Source organism: Phocoena phocoena, chromosome 20 (genome assembly GCF_963924675.1).
Source record: "Phocoena phocoena chromosome 20, mPhoPho1.1, whole genome shotgun sequence".
NCBI lineage: Eukaryota > Metazoa > Chordata > Mammalia > Artiodactyla > Phocoenidae > Phocoena > Phocoena phocoena.
The window spans coordinates 6,023,580-6,044,180 of record NC_089238.1 but is presented as its reverse complement, the minus strand read 5'-3'; the positions used below and the strand labels follow the sequence as shown (position 1 = coordinate 6,044,180).

At 54.6% G+C, this 20,601-nt stretch overlaps 3 protein-coding genes across 3 annotated transcripts; all 3 read right to left on the bottom strand.

Annotated features, from left to right (window-relative positions):
- Positions 1-3,323: 3,323 nt before the first annotated feature.
- Positions 3,324-6,221, bottom strand: LOC136140667 (kallikrein-10-like). The gene is made up of 5 exons (XM_065898839.1): positions 6,131-6,221; positions 5,242-5,425; positions 4,330-4,601; positions 4,009-4,142; positions 3,324-3,476 (listed from the first exon to the last, which is right to left on the bottom strand). Exons 1-5 carry the CDS (start codon positions 6,219-6,221, stop codon positions 3,324-3,326), a joined length of 834 nt encoding a protein of 277 aa, XP_065754911.1.
- Positions 6,222-8,917: 2,696 nt separating this feature from the next.
- KLK11 (kallikrein related peptidase 11) lies at positions 8,918-11,456 on the bottom strand. The gene is given in 6 exon segments (XM_065898443.1): positions 8,918-9,070; positions 9,488-9,624; positions 10,182-10,259; positions 10,262-10,446; positions 10,821-10,980; positions 11,420-11,456. Coding segments are annotated over 6 exon segments (750 nt in total).
- A 3,072-nt stretch (positions 11,457-14,528) lies between these two features.
- LOC136140370 (kallikrein-12-like) lies at positions 14,529-20,111 on the bottom strand. Its single transcript, XM_065898444.1, has 5 exons — positions 20,075-20,111; positions 19,429-19,588; positions 16,593-16,852; positions 15,593-15,726; positions 14,529-14,684 (listed from the first exon to the last, which is right to left on the bottom strand). The coding sequence occupies exons 1-5, from the start codon at positions 20,109-20,111 to the stop codon at positions 14,529-14,531; spliced, it is 747 nt and encodes a 248-aa protein (XP_065754516.1).
- Positions 20,112-20,601: the final 490 nt, after the last annotated feature.

Genomic DNA, 20,601 nt, shown 5'->3' with positions numbered 1-20,601 from the left:
ACCTTGGGCAAGTCACTGGACCTCTCTCAGTTGCTCCATCTATTAAGTAGCAATAATAACTGGGGTTGTGGGAGGATTATGTGAATTAACACATATGAAGCACTTACAACTGTGGTAGGCATTCAATAAATATGTTTGTCCCTCACCTATAGAGCCCTGCACTGCCACCATCATAATACATATTATCCATGGCTGCAGTTGCCTTATACCCTCTGCAGACTGAGAAGTCCTCGAGACCAGGGACTAAATACCCACTATGTGCTAAGTGCCATACTAACTGCTTTATAGAACTTTTTTTTTTTTTTTTTTTGAGATACATGGGACTCTCACTGTTGTGGCCTCTCCCGTTGCAGAGCACAGGCTCCAGACGCGCAGGCTCAGTGGCCATGGCTCATAGGCCTAGCCGCTCCACGGCATGTGGGATCTTCCCAGACCGGGGCACGAACCCATGTCCCCTGCATCGGCAGGCGGACTCTCAACCACTGCGCCACCAGGGAAGCCCTATAGAACATTTTGATTGCTAACTTTATTGACTGTTTACTCTGTGCCAGGCAGTTGGCTAAACATTTCATGTATGCTTTCTCATTTAATTCTCACAAGAGTCTAACCAATCTCTATTTCATAGTGGGGATAACTGTGGTAGAGAGAGCATTCAAGTTTTTTGCTCAAGTCACACAGTGAGTTACAGAAATATGTTTTCTTCCTGGTGAACTCCTACTGATCCTTTAAAACCCCATGCATATATCCCCTCACCTGAGAAGCCTTCCCCGATTCCTTCAGGAGGAGTCCTTAGGCCCTCTTGGGGCACCCTATGCCTCCTTCTGTTACAGCACTGACAATTTGTGTTATTTGTTAATTCAAAAATGTGTTAAATGCCTTCTGTGTGTCAAGCATCAGACCAGGTGCTTAGAAAACCACAGTGAATAAATCAGAGTCCCTGCCCACATTGACTGGGTGAGGGGAAGTAGGGGACAGACCATTATGGAGTAAACAGATAAATGAGATCATTTTTGCTATAACATGTGCTGCAAAAGAAATAAACAGAGCAATGGATTAGTGGCCAGGGAGGAGGAGTACAGGGGGACACCCCTTTAGCCAGGGCAATCCTGGAAGGCCTCCTTGAAGAAGTGACCTTTAAATGGAGACCCAAATGACAAGAATGTAAGGCTTCCTGATCTGACTAGCAGCTTCTTGAAGGTAGGGCTCACTCTGATTCATCTCTAAGACCTGGCATAGGACATGGCTCAGTAAACATTTATGATGTGACTAAAGGAATGGGTGAATTACCTTTAAAAATGAATCGAGTTTTTGAGTTCCCACCTACTTCGCTTCTGATTCTTGCATAATGAACTCAGCTGATAAGCCTGACTGATGTTTCCTGGGTGTGCTAATAGGAGTGGGGGGATGGTCAGTGGAAGAGAGCTGTGTAGTCTCTGCTCAAAGCCTGTGCCCCGATCTCCTGTGGGCTCTGTGGGGCAGGGACCTTGCGGTCACCACTGTGTTCCCAGCGCCCAGCACCGGGACTGCCATACAACAGGTGCTCAATAAATTGGTGTGGGCTTCCCTGGTGGCCCAATGGTTAAGAATCCACCTGCCAGTGCAGGGGACATGGGTTTGAGCCTTGGTCTGGGAAGATCCCACATGCCACAGAGCAACTACGCCCGTGCGCCACAACTACTGAGCCTGCACTCTAAAGCCTACGTGCCACAACTACTGAGCCCACGAGCCACAACTACTGAAGCCCGCACGCCTAGAGCCCGTGCTCCGCAACAAGAGAAGCCACTGGAATGAGAAGCCCGTGCAACGAAGAGCACCCCCTGCTCACAGCAACTGAAGACCCAACACAGCCATAAATAAATATTTAAATATTTAAAAATAAAAAAAATAAAATGAAACTGAAATACTGTATTTTAAAATAAATAAATAAATAAATTGGTGTCTGAGAGGGGAAACAGGGAAGTAGTTAGGACTCCGTGCTCTCACTGCCAAGGGCCCGGGGTTTGATCCCTGGTCGGGGAACTAAAATCCCACAAGTCTCGCCAAAAAAAAAAGGGGGGGGGAAGGGGTGTGCAAGCGGACAAAACAACCTGCGCTGGATGGAAAATTTCTACTGTGCCTGTGTTCTGCTTATGTTACCACTCCAAAGTCTGGGCTAAGTGGAGACACTGAAACTTCTGTTAGCTTTGCCTGGATTTTGTGTATAATAGCCCCTAGCATGGGAATATTTACACAGGGACAGTTTCAGGGACAGGAAAGAAGCCCTCCTCCCAATTTTCAGGACAAAATTTCAAAGCCAATTTGGGATGGGGGTGGGGATGGAGTTGGACTTAGGGTGTCTGGGTGTTGGATCAGGGAATGAGAATGGAGACGTGGTAGAGCTGGAATTGGAGCCGGTAGTAGGTGAGGGGATGGCCATGGACGGATCTAACCAAGAAACCAAAAAATTTCCTCTAAATTTCAGAGGGCTTCTTTGCATAACCTTAGCAACTGAAGTGGGGTGAGGTCCTCTGGTCTTAGAGGCTGAGATGGATGCAGGGTGAGGTTCCTTGTGTTCCAGTGGCCCCAGGAAGGCACAGAAGGTACCAGATGACTCAGAGACAGCCCAGTTCCTCCTGGGACGGGAGGAACAGGTGTTGGGTAGACTCAGACATGGGAAACAGTGGGAGGGAAGAAGGAAGTGGTTAAGAGGTGCTTCATGGAACTTGACAGGAGGGTGAGGAATGTAATTCTCCCGTCAGCCCTGAGGGATGGGGATGGGGATGGTATGGGGGGTTGGGATGGTAGGGTACCCCTGTGCTTTTCTCCCCAGGACACAAAATCCACACATTCCCACCAGGACCTGTTGCCATTGAATCAGAACTCACTACCCACTGTGTTAGTACTTTGCATGACAATTACCATAACAATCTACACACGTTATAGTCTCTTCATAACACGTTTATGAGGTACACACTTCATTGTTCCCATTTTCCAGGTGAGGAAACTGAGGCTCAGAGAAGATGCTTGGCTTGCCCAAGGTCACACATCAGGGAGCGGTGGAGGAAGCCAGGTTGGGTGATTGATAACTTCTCTCAGAGACTAGTGACCACCGGCTTCCTCGTTTCTCACGAACAAAACTTCGCCACCATGTTCTGCATCTTGGCTTCAACGCGGGCAGAGAGCAGCAGTGGGCAGGAGGCATGAGGGAAGACAAGAGATGTTAATGGGTGTGGATGGGCGACAGAAGTTTGAGTGGGGCAGGGGGAGAGTCCAGCTTTCTGCGGGGGAAGGAGGGGAGGAAGGAGGAAGAGGGCAGATGGCGAAGCAGTTGCAGGGCCTTTGTGTCACTTGGAGCCGATGGTTTTCTCTATCCAGTCGCGGTATTTGCAGATCTCAGTGTAGACAGCTGGATGCTGAGCAGAGCCGCAGGGGTAAACGCCCCATGAAAGGATGCCCTGAAGGGTCTCGTCACAGACCAGAGGGCCACCTGAGTCACTCTGGGGGTGGGAGGAAGGAGAGATCAAATAAATACACCAGTGGAAAGGCTGCCACTTGGGGGCTGGGGTAGCGATGGGGAAGGGAGGTGTTGGGTAGGGTTGGAGCTGGGTTGGGGTTGGGGGTGGGGTGGGGTTGTGATGGAGTTGGACTTGGGGTTTGGGGGCATTGGGTGGGGGATGAGAATGGAGAGTCGATGGAGCTGGGATTGTAGTTCTTGGTAGGTGAGGGATGGAGCTGGATCTAGAGATAGGGCTGAGGTAGGGGCTTAGGCAAGGCTTGAGCATGGGGTGGGAAGGGGGTTAGGGCTGGGGATTGGCTTGAAAGTAGACTTGGGGACAGGGTTGGGCATGAGAAGGTGGACCCAAGGAGGTAGAGTTGGACATGGGGTTGATGCTGGGGTAGGGATGGGATAATGCTGGACGTGGGGATGAAATTGGGCTGGGAGTGGCTATGGGGTTGGGGATGTCTGTTTTCCCATAACCTCCCTTTGCTGCTCCCATGAGTCAGAGACCCTCTCTGGCCAGTTCCTACCAGGCAGGGGTCCTGACCCTTGCTGAGTCCTGCACATATCATGTTGTTGGTGACCACGCCAGGATAGAAGGTGTCACACTCTTCAGGGCTCAGGATAGAGACACGGGAGCAACTCAGGCGCCTGTTGTACTTCACTGATGGGAGAAAACATCAGGTAATCCTGGGGTCCGGCCCCCAGTCCTCCGGGATCCAGGAGCCCAGATACCCAGACTGTTCCCAACTCAGGCCTCAGGCTCCCAAATGCCCCTCCCTCAGGCCCAGGAGTCCAGGCCCCTCGTCCTCCTTCCCCAAGATACAGGCCCCAGGGTCCCCAGCTCTTGCCTCTTCGGGAGACTGTGGTGCCCCAGCCGGCGACCTGGCACTGGTCTCCGGGCTGGGCACAGCGATAGGGCAGGCGTAGAGGACGGACTTGAGGCCCCAGCACAACGGGCCAGGCCAGATGCAGCAGCATGAGGTCATGCTCATCTGTTCGCCTGGGCAGGTTGGGGCCCGAGCCCTTGTACTTGGGGTGGATAATAGGAAGAGACGTCCTGCGGATCTGCTCTCCCTGGGGAAGCAGCAGGTGGTCATCCCCAACTCGAGCCCACAGAGGCCTGGGGAGGGAAGAGTCTTATGGATGCAAAGCCTTCACTGGGACTGAGACTGAAGCCTGAGTCCCTGGGAAGGAGGGTACAGGCAGTGGGGTGGGGATAGACACTTGGGTCCTGGCAGGGGAGGGGCCTGGGGGCTGGGACTCCTGGGTCTGAGGGAGGAGTGGGTAGGGGAGAAGGGAGCTGGAGACCTGATCTGGGGGGACATGGGGAACCACGATCAGGTGTTTGGGTCCCTAAGTTCTGCAGGAATTGAAGGCAGAGGGTCTACCTTGGTAAACCTACCCTTTTCTTCCTCCCTCAGTGGGGACTCATGAGATGAACAATTTCTTTCAGTTCTGAAGTCCTAACCACACCAGATCCTGGCTTCTGTCTGCTGCAAACAACTATCTACACCTAAATGGAACCCTAGCAGAATCAGCTGCTCAGTGGCTCTGGATGGGCCCAGAAACTCTGAGAAAGACCACACTGCCCCCTCGTGGCCACAGCACAAGCCCACCTCTCCTCCTACAGGAAGCCCTCCAGGACCGACCCCACATCGAGCTGTTAGTTCCATACCCTCAAGTACCCCAGCCCTTCCCGCCCTCTCCCCGGGGCCTGCCTCCACAGCCCCTCTGTAGCGTCCCTAAGCAGCTCTCCCTACTTATTGTTCCCGCAGTGCGCAGCCGTGAGCACCCAACTCCTGTCCACCAGGACGCCGGCGCAGTGGAACCAGAAGCCATTGAAGAGGGACACCTGCCAGGGCTGCGACCTGTAAGGGCAAGGGGCGCCGGAGGCCACGGAGCGCGGGTGCGTGTCGTTTCCGGGGAGCAGCAGAGCCTCCGCGACTGGAGAAAGGAAGGAGGTGGAGATCAGAGCAGGCAGGACAGCAGGGCAAGCACTGGGTGTGGGATCCGAGTGGGGCCATGGGACGGGGCTTCGGGCGGGCACAGCCTGAACCCGAGAGTGTATGTGGAAACTGGGGATCCTGAAGGAACTGAATGGAAGTGGGCGGAGAAGAACGGCGTGAAAGGGCAAGGAGGCGGGGTTAAGAATGGAGTAAGGAGACCTAACAGGTTGCGTCTGGAGGAGCAGGGACGCTGCAGAGAGCTCGAAGAGGTCAGGAACGCAACAAGGCGGGGCAGAAGGGGCGGGGCTAAGGTGGGCGGGGCGGAAAGGGGCGGGGATAGAAAGCAGCTCCTGGTGGGTGAAAGTAGTGGCGGGAATAACGCAACTCGCCGGAAGAAGGGGTGAGGGCAGCGGGCTCTTAAGACAAGACTTGGGGTAAAATCGGGCGAAGTAAGAAGGGGCGGGGAAAGGACGCGGCGAGGAGAAAGGGGGAGTACGGATCTCGGAAGAGTGAAGGGGGCGGGATACCTAGGGCGGAGCTAGAAGAGGGGCGGGTCTGACTTGGGGCGGGACTTCTCCGGATCTGTGGGTGAGCGCTGGGGTCCCAAGGGGAGGAGCAGTGTGCGGGGCTTGGTGATAAGAGCCCACTCTGCCATCGCCCCCGGTGTCCGGCGCCTCCCGCCGAGCCCTGTCCCCGGCCTCACCCCAGAGTTGCGCCATCAGTAGCGCCAGCAGAAGGTTCTCGAGGCCCCAAGGGCCGGAGGCGGCGGAGAGGTGGAGGTGTGAGGGTCTCATGGCCAGGACCTAGGCTGGGGGCTGGGGGTGGGCGGGGGACGGTTCAAAACACTTGCCGGGTCAGAGACCCCAGCCTGCCACGCCCGTCCGCCCATCCTGGGCCACCCCAGCCCGCGGGACCCGTTTAACTTGCGGCCGACCAACGCAGGGGTGGGCAGACGGGCGATCGGGGCCTGAACAGGCGTAATGGGCGCAAATACCCTAATGACGCCGCTCTGGCGTCCTGCTCTCCCTACGACCGAGGGGAGCGCTCTCCTGGCCGGGGCTGTCCCGGCTGCCAGCCTCTCAGCGCTTCGGGTTTCGCCTGCCTTCACAGGTGGGCTGGGGATTCGAGGCTCCGAAGTGCGTCCCGTAGATAAGGAAACTAAGGCTGGAACAAGTCTCCTGCCCGCTACCCCACCTGTGAGAGTCCCCACCTGTGCTCTCGCGACCCACCCCAACCAAGGTGAGGTGCATGCCGCTCACCTGGGAGTCGTGGAGGGGAAGTGCCTCAGTCCTGCCGTGTGGGCCACCGGAATCCTCTGCCCAGGGACCCCTTTCAGGCCCTCCCTTTTAACCCCGAAGAGCCCTTTTCCCCACCCTCCCCCCAGGGATTTACCTCCTCCCTTTCCCTCTCCCTAATTACACCCTGGGTGAGGCTGGCACCCAACCTGGGCCCCAGATTCCTGCTCTGGGAGGGGCCCGGGAATACAGGCTTCTCCCAGTGCCCGAAACACCCTTTTTAGAGATGGATTTCATGGAGATTCCCCAGGTCCCTGTTCCAAGAAGTCTTCGCAGATGGGGAAAGAGGGTGCCACATTGCCAGGGGCCGTGGGGGTCGCGGGGATAGTGTCGGAGACCGATGATTGTAAGCGAGAGAGAGGAAAATAAATAAACAGGGATGTGCACACCTAGAGTGGCATAATGAGAAAAGCCAGAATGCTGACCCTGAAAGAGGGAGGCAGAGAGATAAGATAGATCGAAGGAAAGAGTAGGAACAAGAGATGCACACAAAGAAGGGAAAGAAAACACAGAGAGGGAAGAGGAAGATGCAGACCCAGAGGGATGCTCTGTGCTTGAGCCCTCATCCACGGCCAGAGCAGCGTCGTGTGTCCCAGCAACTAGCCCATGTGTGGTCACTTCACATACTTCCTGCCCTCTTCATGTCTCCAGGGAACACACAGGCCCGTGAATCACAGGAGGCCAAAAGCTACAAGGGGCATCAGTGTCACTTCAGCCAGCTCCCTCATTTCAGGTGAGGAATGGGAGGCTCAGAGAGGGCAGTGACTGACAGGAGGTCACACAGCAAGTCCATTTAACAACCCAGAGGCCCAGTTCCAGCTCTGGGCTCTTAACTGCTCATGCCCACCACCTCCCCTGCAAGGTGAGCAGAACATCAGAAGAGACCCCGAGTTCTGGACTATTTGTGAAGCATCTTCTCCAGCGAGGAGTCAGTTAACTCTGGAGGTTGTACAGCACAGTGCCGTTCGGTTGAACTTTCCGCCGTGATGGAAATGCTCCGTTTGCGCTATCCAACGCGGTAGCCACCAGCCACATGTGGCTATAGAGCTTTTGATATGTGGTGAGTGCAACTGAGGAATTACATTTATTTTTTCTGATTAAAAATTTTTTTAATATATTTTTAACGTCGTTATTGGAGTTTAGTTACTTTGCAATGGTGTGTTAGTTTCTACTGTATAACAAAGTGAATCGGCTATACATATACATATATCCCCGTGTCCATCCCCTCTTGCGTCTCCCTCCCACCCTCCCTATACCACCCCTCTAGATGAAGAATTGCATTTCTGATTTTAGGCACTTTTAATTTAAATAGCCATGTATGGTTAGTGGCTACTGTACTGACCTGCTCAGGTCTTGATGAACTACCTATTACCTATTGCAGAGGTTGGAAAGAAAACAATGATAGCTCCCTTTTATTGGGTCTTAGCTGTGTGCAGGCTGACTGACTTTGTGTACTATCGTATTTTGCATGCGCGATTTTACAGATAAGGAGAGGAGTCTTTTTTAAAAAAAAATTATTTATTTTTGGCTGCATTGGGTCTTCATTACACCAGGGCTCGAACCCAGGCTTGAACCCATACCCCCTGCATTGGCAGACAGATTCTTAACCACTGCGCCACCAGGGAAGTCCCAAGGAAGGGAGCCTTCATCGAGGTAGTATTGCTTGTCAGTTAAGAAACCACCTTGCTTCAGATTCCTTGCTCTTCTACTTGCTGGCTCTGTGATCGTGAACGGGTGACTTCGTTTCTCTGTGCCTCAGTTTCCTCAGCTGCAAAATGGGTATAATAATAATAGCACCAACCTTGTAGGGTTTTGTGAAGATTACGTCAGTTGATACACTTAAAAGCCCTTGGACCAGGGTCTGACACATAGTAAGCATTCAAAAGATTCATTTGTTTAGTAAATATTTACTGAAACCTTGGTGTGTGCCAGGAATTGTGTTTGAGACTGGAGGTACAACAGTGAACCAAACAACTATTTTCACTCCCAGAGTCACAAGTTAGTATGAGGCAGGAGGAGAACCCAGGTCTCCTAACTCCAAACTCCAAATTAATTATTAAGGTACAGCATCTCTCATAGTCAAGAAGTCCCCCAGAAAAGTATATAAAGGGGTCTTGGCTCAGGCTTCATTATTAACAGAATGAACAGGTACCAAGTAGGGATCAGGTGATTGGGCCGTGATGAGCTGGTCCTGGCTAATTGTTCTCTATAGTCTTCTGGATCCGGTCCACATATTTGCAGACCTTTGTGTAAACCCTGGGCTTTCTGCTGACGGCACATGGATCGTGGCCCCAGGAGACGATGCCTTGAAGAGACCCATTATAGAGCAGTGGGCCCCCAGAATCACCCTGGAGATGGGGAGGAAGAGAACCAGTCAGAGAGGAGGGGAGGCCTCGGGAGAGGGGAAAGGGTTGGACATGGTGTTAGGGAGGAGGGGGGAATTGTGTTGAAAGTGAGGTGGAGGTTGAAATGGGGTTGGCGATGGGATTGAGGATGAGGTTAGAGTTATGGGTGAGAACAAAGATGGGGTTAGGGTCGAAAATTGATTTGGGGATGGTTAGGGTTGGAAATAGGGGTGGGACTGGGGATGGAGCTGGGAATTGTGTTTATGTTAGAAATGGGACCTGGGAGTGGAGATGGATTTGGGGTTGCAGGGGGAAGTGGCGTTGAGGTTGGGGATGAGATTGTGGATGTAGATGAAGACACGGTTGAGGTTGGAGACGGGAATGGAAATGTGATTGGAGACCCAAGCCCTGCCCTCTGACCTGGCAGGAGTCCTTGCCCTCTTCTCGAATGCTGGCACATCCCATGGTGTCTGCGATGTTCCCAGGGTAGGCGTCCTCACACTCCTTGTGCTCGAAGACGGTGATGTTGGCACATCGCCAGGTATGGGGAAGGTGCACTGTAGAAATGACATGAGGGGGTACAGAAAATTAGATCCCTTTGTTCCCCTTCCCCACACTGCAGGGCTTGCTCTGAACCCAGCAGAGAACCAGGGACCTTGCTCTGAATCCAGTTCCTGTCCTTCTCGCTTGCAGTCAACCCGCCTCTCTGCTTGTAACCATAGCAACAGTAACACTATCAAGTAGAATTCTTTACGCCAGTTGCTCTATAAACATTATGTCTAATCCAGCTCTAGTAGGTGGATGTGATTATTCTCAATTTATAGAGAAGAAAACCAAGGTTCAGAGACTTGCCTAAGGACCTACCTGTGGACCTGAAAGTGCACATCATGTCTGCCTCAATCCAAGGCCCAAACTTCTGTCTCCGCCCTCCCCAGCCCTTACTTTTCCACTCTTCCTTTCAACTTATCCCACTATTGACACCTCCAGGTAGCACCCTCTTGTATCACTATGAATCTCATCTTTGAAAGGTTCCTCTGGTTCCCTATTTCCTTCCACAATCATAAACACCTTCCCCCACCCCACACCCCATCATGCTCCTCTCTGGAGCCCCTACGCTGGGGGCTGGACGTGGTGCCCCAGTCGGAAATGAGGCAGCGGGTGCCAGCAGTGACACAGTGTGATGACACCCTGTGGGTCGCACGGCCCAGATGACGAAGGCCGGGGCCACCGTACTTGGCAGCGTGATGTCATCGCGGTGGGCTTTGTTGGGCAGGCTACTGTTGAAGTCTGGGTGGGGGAAGGACTCAGTGGCTGCTTGGGTGCACTCACAGCCATCCCGTCACTGGAGGTTGTGTTCTCCCAGATGAGCTACATATCAGTTGAAGTGAGAGAGATGGTGGTCAGAGACGGAAGGGGAAGGAGAGACAGGAAATGGAGAGTGACATTGTGGGGGGGGGGGGGGGGAAGGGGCGAGATGAAGAGAATGTAGAAACATAGCTCCACTTCCAAACTCATCCCCGTCTCCCAACAAAACCTTATCGCCAGCCCAGCATCCAACCCCACTCCCAACACCGTGCCAGTTCCAACATCATTCATCCTTCCATCTTCAATCCCAACCCAATCCCATCATCAGTGCCCATCTCTGACCCCACTTTCCCCACCCCATACACATTCTCCCCATCCCCCAGCCCTTCTCTATCCACCTCTCCATCTCCAGCCCCCTCCCAGCCCCGCCCCTGCCCCCCGCACTCATGGCTTGTGGCAGTGGGCTGCTGTCAGTAGACATTGGAGGGCGATGAGGGTTGCTGCACAGAGCAGCTGTGTCTTCTGGAACAAAGCCGCCTGCCAGGGCGGCTGGGAATGAGGAGAGCACTCGTATCCTTTATTGATCCTGGTCTCTCCCCCTACATGTCCTAGAGAGGGTGAGGGCAAAAGAGGTGGCTCGGCCATGAGACGACTCCCAGAAATGGGGCGGCGGGGGGAGGACCATAGCCTGGTGTCCTGTGGGGACGCACTGAATGGACAGGCTGGGTATTAAATGATCGAAATCCTTCCACACCCGTCGGTCAGTAGCCACTTTCCTGAGCTCTTTGAATGTCTCCCACACCACCCCAGCTGCCCCGGTCCCTCCTCTGGGACCCTCTTGGACCTCTCCCCATTCTAGCTCTAAAGAGATTACACCTTTAGAAGGCAAGGGGCATCCAGGACCTTGTTGTGGCTCATATGTCCATTCAGATGCCCTATGGTTGTTCTATATTTTTAATATCAGCCCCGTCATCGTCTAGACATAGAGGGTTGGGAATCCTAGAGATTTGAGAGGGAGACCCCTGCCCATCCCCATCTCCACCGTACCTGTCACCAGAGCAAACATGATTAATCGCAGAATCATCACGGCCTGGAGGGGGGCAGGGCAGGCCCCAGGTTCTTCTGGGAACAAGGAGGGACAAGGGGCCAAATCACTCCATGGGGAGATTTAGGGCTGGTTCACGCCCTCTCTCTCCCCCATGCCTGCTCCGGCTCCCCCCAGGGAGAAACAACCAGGTGTGAGGAATCCCTTGGCTACACAGCATCCCAACCTCCAAACTTTTAAAATAAATCTTTGGTATGGAGGGTGGCCTTGCAGGGGCCTAATCCCAGTTAGAGCCTCTCATACCCAAGTTGCTGGGAAGGCATTGCCCACGTGAGACCTGGGGCCCAGCAACTTGGGGTGGGAGGCTAAAGGGAACCAGGCTCCATTCAGTAACCACGCCAGGGTGATATGAGCCCTTTGAAGGCTACCTGGGGTACAGTAGGGGGCTCAGCCTGGGACATCATTCTGGCCCCCACCCTGCTGAACCCCTGCCCCTTTGAAGAACAGTGAGGCAGAGAAGGGCTGATCACTGGAAGGGCCAGTGTCCTTAGCTGCCCTGGCCAGCGGGAGTGGGGCTGGAGGGTTGGACTCAGTGACCGAAGGTGGGGTTGCAGGACACTGAGGTTGGGAGGCAGCTGCTGGAGATGCAGATCAAGGCAGAGAGACACAATCCCCCCACCCCAAGGAGTACAGAGCAGAAGGAGAAATGATGCTGGGGCAGAGGCCTGGCACACTCGGCAGGGCAGGTGCCTGGAGGGGAGCCCTCCCTCCCCTTCTGGACTCACGGGCTCTGGGGCTGGAGCTCTGGGGGCCTGGCAGTGGTGGCAGACGCGACAGGCCGGGTCTCGGAGCGGGAGGCACCAGGAAGGCGAGCAGGCAGGGGTGCCCCCTCACCACACACCCCCTCCCCCGCAGGCCCAGGATGACTGGGCTTCCCAACCCTGCCTTACTGCCCTGGGGGCGGGGTGTGTAGGAGCCCTCCCCAGGCCAGCCCTGGGCCTTGGAGGTGCTGCCCACCTGTCACTGTCACCTCCCCAAACGCCTCTTCTCTCTGCTTCTCTGTTTCCCCACACCTCTGTGTCCGTCCGTCTGTCTGCATCCTTCCCTGTCTCTCTTTACCTCTCCCACATTTCTATACTTCTTGGTGTGTATGTGTGTGTGTGTCATTTTTCTTTCTGTTCCTATGTATCTCTGGGCCTTTTTCTCTTTGTCTAACTCTGTTCTTCTCTCCCAGTGTCTCTCTGCACATCTCCTCTAATGCTTTATATCTTTCTTTGTGTCTCTGTCTCTGCCTGCCTCCATCCCTGTCTCTTTCTCTCCCTCCCTCCACTTCTGTGTCTAAATCCCTCTCCATCCTCATCTCCCAGCCCCTCCCTCCCCACAGCCCGAGCCCAGGTGGGACCCTGGCCCCTTCTGGCCCCTCCCTTCATCATTCCAAGCAGCGGGGTGGGGGGACTGGGACGTCACACAGGTGGGGCTGCTGCCAGCCGAAGGGGCAGGCAGGAGGGTGGGGAAGGCAGGTTGGGGCCTGTGGGATTCAAGGCCCAGGAAAGGGAAGTCAGCCCTGGGCAGGTACCACAACCCTCAGAGCTCCTCTGGGACTTTACCTCTCTGGCGACCCTTCCCTCCACTGCCTTCTGCCAGCCTCTTAGGCTGCCAGGACCCCAGGGTCCTCAGAATCCCACTGTGGCACTTACTTGCTGTGTGACGTAGGTCCGATGACTTCCCAGATCTGAGCCAACTCAATTTCCTCATCTGCAGAACTCAAGTGAGGATCCCTACTTCTCCCAGCTTGTTTGTTATCAGTTAGTTCTCCCTCTGTCTTACCCTCCTCTCTCCCCTAACGAGATGTGAAGCAAGACTACGGGGTAGGGACTTCCCTGGTGGCGCAGTGGTTGAGAGTCCGCCTGCCGATGCAGGGGACACGGGTTCGTGCCCCGGTCCGGGAGGATCCCACGTGCCGCGGAGCGGCTGGGACCGTGAGCCATGGCCGCTGAGCCTGAGCGTCCGGAGCCTGTGCTCCGCAACGGGAGAGGGCACAAGAGTGAGAGGCCCACGTACCGCATAAAAAAAAAAAAAAGACTACGGGGTAGGCCTGGGTTCTCACAGCAGCCATCCCTGGCCCCAGACCCCGGCACTGCCTCTTCCTACCACAGTGATGTGGGACGAGAGACTCCACCCCGGCGAGGCTCAGTTTCTTCATCTGTGAGATGGGGGTGACAGCCCTGCCTCAGGGGGTTGGGATGATGACTCCAGGAGAGCCAAGTACAATAGGCAGTCAGCAAATGCTCCCACAGCTGCCACAGTCACCCCTCACCCTCTCCCACCTCAAATTTCCCTTCCATTCATTGCGGAGAAGAAATTCTCTTTCCAACTCCTGGAGAGGCTGTGAAGACAGAAGCTGAGAGGTGGGCAGAACTATTTTTAGACCTAGGCTGGGTCCTCTTGCTTTCCAAGGCTGCACCCCACCCTCCATCATTGCAGATGTATTAAAGCAAACCCACACCCCACATTAAGTATAATACGTGCTCAACTCCAGCTGAGCCAAATTGCAGTTGGCTAGCTGGAAGACTGTTACGTTTTATAGACACAATTAAATGGTAGTGGATTTTGATTTTGCAGTTTTCATTTGGTATTTTGCAGCCAACAATCCTGTCCACACACACCCCTCCCCCATTTCAGCTTATAAGCTCTAGGCAGTGTTCCTGTTGCGGCAGATGGAGAAAAATGGCCTTAATTTTTTACTGTTATAAGTAACTTTCTCTAGTCCATTCCTGTGTGGCCCCTGAGGGAAAACCCTCACCCTCTCTGATCTCTATTTCTACACCTGTGGGTAGGGTAACTGATGGGTAACTCTCCCTCCAATCTCAACCAGCAGGGGGAATCAAACAGACAGACACTGCCCCATCTCCAGTTATATTTATTCCAGAGAGTTGTATACTCCCTCCTCCCCCAACCATGGGTCTCAGAAGGGCTGGCTGGAGTTGGAGTTCCAGGAAGAAGATCCCCAGTCCAAGAAGAGTGGGAGCTGGGGGTGATGATGGAGGAGGTATTGGCGCTCTGAGGGTCAGAGTGGCCCCCAAGCTGAGGCATGAAGGTGGAGGGAGCAGGTCAGTTGTTCCTCATGACCATCCGGATCCAGTCCACGTATTTGCAAATATTGGTGTAGACCCCTGGGATTCCTTCTTGCCCACAAGGATCCACGGATCCCCAGGACACCAGACCCTGAAGGACTCCTCCGCATACTAGGGGACCCCCAGAGTCACTCTGGAAGGCAGAGGAGAAGAAGCATGGTCTGAATATGGGAGAAATCCTTTTCCAGTTTTCCTCTCCACAGCCTCCTGCCCCCTCACCCATTCCTGGGCCTTGAGGACCGTGGCTCCAAGCCTCGTCAGCAGAGAAAAAAGAACACACAAGTTCCCAGAGGACAACAGCAATGACTAACTAATAGAGAAGAACACACTGTCCCTAGGGGCCAACGCCAGGGAAGGAGGGCGGGGCTCTATGCTGGGTAGAGGGTTCCCTCAAGGACAATGGGTGGGCCCTGACCAATGGGGGAAGAGAGCGAAGGAGGACGGGACTCCGTGTCAAGGAAAATGGCTGGGACCCTGACCAATGAGGGAGGAGAGCACCGGTACCAGTGACCAATTCTAGAGAAGGAGGGCGGGACTCCTTAAGAGTTCTTTCCAAGACTGTGGCTGGGGCCCTGGCCAGTAGGGAGGGGCAGCCTCCTCTGTGAAGGACCGAGAGGATAAGGTAGCAGAATTACAGGGGGAGAGAGTCCTCCAGCCCCCTTTCCTCCTCCATCCTGGAATCTCTCAGTCTTACTTGGGCCAGCACCAACTGGATGGTATGGGGAAGACTCAGAACTGGAGAGACAGCCGGCTGGCTACCTGCCTGAGCTCCAAATGCCGGCTGCCTCTTTCCCTCCCCCATCGTCTTTGTCTCTTCCTCTCCCTCCCTCTGTGCCCCACCCATCTTTCCTTCTCTGTTTCTGCCCTCCCTCTCTCTGTCCTCCACTCCCTGGCTCTCCCTCCCGCATCCTGTACCTCCCATTATTTCTGACCTTATCTCTCTCCCCATCTCCTTTCCCTGACTTACCTTCTCCCCCTTCCCCACCTCTCCAATTCTCCCTCCCCTACTTTCTGTCCCGAATGTTGCCTGCAGTCGCTCACCTGGCAGGCATCCTCCCCAGCGATGCCGCCAGCACACACCATGTTGTCCGTGATTCTCCCGGGGAACGCTGCCCGGCAGGTGGCGTTAGAGACGATAGAGAGGTTAAGGCATTGGAGTCGGTCTGACAACTGGTCTGGGGATGGAAGATGGATGCTGCAGGATCCCCCAAAGCTTCCCTCATCTCCCCAAAAAGGGCACATCCCTCTTCTCAAGGAAACCCAGTACAAGTCTATACCCCACCCCCTCCCTATGACCTCCACTACAATCCTCCAAGCTATTTCAGATTATGACTTGATTACACAGTAGCCCTTGATTTCAATTCATTGGCCCCGTCTCCCTGACCTTTAGCCTACGACTCAGATACAGTGAATCCAGACCTGGCTTTCTCCTTCAGTCCCAGCTACTGTGACCTTTGACCTTCGATCTTATTGCCCTTTGATCCCAACTTGTCCTCATGTGTTCTCTCTGTCTCTTGGCCCCATGTTCCTTGTCTTCACCTTAACCTCCAACCTCAGCTCTGAATCCTCCAAAGTGACTTCTGATCCTAGTTTATTTGACTCCAGACTCCATGACCCCTAACCTCTACCTCCACACACCAAGCCCTGTGGCTTCCAGTCCCAGACCGGTGATCCTTGATCGAATCCCGATTTCCATCCTCGGATTGTGGCCAACATCTGGATCCCATGACCTCAACTCTACAATGACTAACATCAGAGTACCTGACCCATGACCCCAAGATCCTATTTACATATGTCTTTTGCTCCATCCAGTCTGATAACATCACTCTGACCTCTAACCACATCTCTGACCCATGACTCCTAACTCCATACACAACCACTTAACCTCTTTAACTCCCAAGACCCCTACACACCATGATCTCAGACCCTAAAGCATGAATCCTGACGTGTGACACTTTACCCACCCTTCCTCTGAGATGGCATGACTCCCTATGCCGCAAACTTTTGCCAATCGTGACCCCTGACCCCAGGACCCCCTTACGCCTTGTGTGGTTGGTGGTGCCCCAGCCCGAGATGTGGCACTTGGTGCCAGCCACTGCACAGGTCGTGGGCAGGGGCAGGGGCTGGATGCTGCGGGTCAAGAGAACAGGGATGCCCAGTTGCAGAAGCCGGAGGTCATTGTCTTGGTTCCGCAGGGCTGCCTGGTAGCCAGGGTGGGTCACGGAGAGGCCACTGTGCCGGATCTGTTTGGTCCAGTCCATCTGGCTGAGGCTGTGTTCCCCCAGGCTCAGCCAGTACCTGCTGGGGGTCACAGAGGCTCAGCAGGGGCAGGGTGGGCTGGCCTGGGGCTCCCAGACCCGCCTGCCTCTCTCTGCTGCTCTGCACCTTGATGGTTGTTCATTCCCTTGCTCTCATTCTCTCTGTCTCTTCCCACCTCTTGCTCTCTATTTCCATTGCCATCTTTCCATTTCTAGTGTTGGTCCTATTTCTCCTCTCCATGCTACCGCATCTGTGTCACTTTCTGATTCTCTTAGCTGGTGATGGCCATGGGGGCAGGGACATCCATTAGTCCTATTCACTGCCCTGTTCCCACCACCCAGCAGGTGGCCTGGGCCATCAACACTGTCAACTAAATGAATGGGGGAATAATGAGTGGACTCTGTCCTGCTGGTGTCCCTCCCTGTCCCCAAATATCTCTGTCTCTCCATGTCTGAAACTTCCCTTTTGGAAAAAGAAAATGAATCCAGAGCATCAGACCTACAAATCCCAATCCCCTCATTTTACAGATGGGACCACTGAGGCCCAGAGAGGCACCAGAGGTAACCTCTGACCTCATTTTATAGATGGGACCACTGAGGCCCGGAGAGGTACCAGATGTAACCTCTGACCTCATTTTACAGATGGGACCACTGAGGCCCAGAGAGGCGCCAGAGGTAACCTCTGACCTCATTTTACAGATGGGACCACTGAGGCCCGGAGAGGCGCCAGAGGTAACCTCTGACCTCATTTTACAGATGGGACCACTGAGGCCCGGAGAGGCGCCAGAGGTAACCTCTGACCTCATTTTACAGATGGGACCACTGAGGCCCGGAGAGGCGCCAGAGGTAACCTCTGACCTCATTTTACAGATGGGACCACTGAGGCCCGGAGAGGCGCCAGAGGTAACCTCTGACCTCATTTTACAGATGGGACCACTGAGGCCCGGAGAGGCGCCAGAGGTAACCTCTGACCTCATTTTACAGATGGGACCACTGAGGCCCGGAGAGGCGCCAGAGGTAACCTCTGACCTCATTTTACAGATGGGACCACTGAGGCCCGGAGAGGCGCCAGAGGTAACCTCTGACCTCATTTTACAGATGGGACCACTGAGGCCCGGAGAGGCGCCAGAGGTAACCTCTGACCTCATTTTACAGATGGGACCACTGAGGCCCGGAGAGGCGCCAGAGGTAACCTCTGACCTCATTTTACAGATGGGACCACTGAGGCCCGGAGAGGCGCCAGAGGTAACCTCTGACCTCATTTTACAGATGGGACCACTGAGGCCCGGAGAGGCGCCAGAGGTAACCTCTGACCTCATTTTACAGATGGGACCACTGAGGCCCGGAGAGGCGCCAGAGGTAACCTCTGACCTCATTTTACAGATGGGACCACTGAGGCCCGGAGAGGCGCCAGAGGTAACCTCTGACCTCATTTTACAGATGGGACCACTGAGGCCCGGAGAGGCGCCAGAGGTAACCTCTGACCTCATTTTACAGATGGGACCACTGAGGCCCGGAGAGGTACCAGATGTAACCTCTGACCTCATTTTACAGATGGGACCACTGAGGCCCGGAGAGGCGCCAGAGGTAACCTCTGACCTCATTTTACAGATGGGACCACTGAGGCCCGGAGAGGCGCCAGAGGTAACCTCTGACCTCATTTTACAGATGGGACCACTGAGGCCCGGAGAGGCGCCAGAGGTAACCTCTGACCTCATTTTACAGATGGGACCACTGAGGCCCGGAGAGGCGCCAGAGGTAACCTCTGACCTCATTTTACAGATGGGACCACTGAGGCCCGGAGAGGCACCAGATGTAACCTCTGACCTCATTTTACAGATGGGACCACTGAGGCCCGGAGAGGCGCCAGAGGTAACCTCTGACCTCATTTTACAGATGGGACCACTGAGGCCCAGAGAGGCGCCAGAGGTAACCTCTGACCTCATTTTACAGATGGGACCACTGAGGCCCGGAGAGGCACCAGATGTAACCTCTGACCTCATTTTACAGATGGGACCACTGAGGCCCGGAGAGGCGCCAGAGGTAACCTCTGACCTCATTTTACAGATGGGACCACTGAGGCCCGGAGAGGTACCAGATGTAACCTCTGACCTCATTTTACAGATGGGACCACTGAGGCCCGGAGAGGCGCCAGAGGTAACCTCTGACCTCATTTTACAGATGGGACCACTGAGGCCCAGAGAGGCGCCAGAGGTAACCTCTGACCTCATTTTACAGATGGGACCACTGAGGCCCGGAGAGGCGCCAGAGGTAACCTCTGAAGCTGCACAAAGAGTTTGGGTCAGACATGGGTCCCCAGCTCAGACTGGGTCAGGAGATGCTGAACTGATGACTCCATATGGGAAGGAAGGGGGACATGAGGGAACTTTGGGGGTGGGTAGACAGATTCCAGGACCCTCCCTTGACCTCCACCCCACCGATCCCCACCCAGGTCTACCCCAGGCCCATTGTGAAGAAGTCCTATTTCTTGTCTAACCTCAGACCTTCTTGTTGCAGGACCATCTCCTTACTCCTGTGAGCCCCCTCCCCCCAGCGCTAGCCTCCCCATCACCCTCCCTTCCCACCCTGAGTAGGCAGGGACCCAAGTGGGGGGCTTACCTGTTGCTGCAGTGAGCAGCTGTGAGAACCCACCGGCGGTCGATGAGGACTCCCCCACAGCGCAGCTGTGTACCTTCAAACAGCCCCACCTGCCAAGGCTGGGAGTGAGGGATACACTCCGTGCCTTTAAAAACCTTCTGTGTGCCCTCGTGGCTGAGCCCTGAGGACAATGGCATGGGCCAGAGAGACAGAGTCAGGAACCTAGAGACTGTGGATCAGATAGAAAGAGAGATACAGAAAGAACAAGAAAGAGGCAAGAGAAAGAAACCAAGAGAGGGGGAGAGAGAGAGAGCGAGCGAGAGAGAGAGAGAGAGAGAGAGAGAGAGAGAGAGAGAGAGAGAGTGAGTCACAGGCAGGGAGACACAGACCCAGTGATATATAAAGATACAGTGAAATACCCAAAGGACACAAAGAGGAAGAGAGAGAGATGCTTAAAGATAAGCAAAACAGAGATTCAGAGAGAGAAAGGACAGAAACATAGTGACAGAGAGAGACAGAGGGGAGATGGATCGGAAGATACAGGGAGAGTGAGGTGCATAGGACCCCTGGAGATGGAGGTGAATGGAGGCATAGAGTCAGCCAGCCTCCCTCCCCTCCTTAGTGCCAGGCATCCTCACGAGGGTTCCTTGCCTTCTGGGGAACTCACCAATCAAACACAGGAGAAAAAAGGTGCTGGACACCATGGTGGTCCACTTCCAGGTTCTGGGGAAAAGGTGAGGCATCTCAGAGATGGCAACTGGACCCTCCTTTTCCCTGTCAAGTGGACCCTCCCTTTCTCCTCCCCTTCCACCAGCAATTCCACGAGGAGGGGATGGTCCACAGGCTCATTCCTCTCTCTACCCATCCCCCGAGCGTTACCCCCCTCACTGGTGTTGGCCTGCGCCCTGCTCACCTTGCTTCTCCGCCTGCCGGTTCCTCCATGTGACTGTTGCGATCTCAGCCTGTCGGTCTCTCTGCTATCTGTCTGGCCACCTGCCTGCTTGTGTTCTCATCTGCCAGCCTGTCAGGCAGCTCTGTTCACCTGGCCTCTCAGCCACCTGTCACGCTGCACCACCCGTCTTCTTCCTTCCGTCTGTCTGTCCCAGACCAGCAGCTGATACAGCTTTTAACTCTGTCCCAGCTCGTGCGATTTACGGGTTGAGGGAAGGAGACAAGGTAGACATGGGGCGGGAC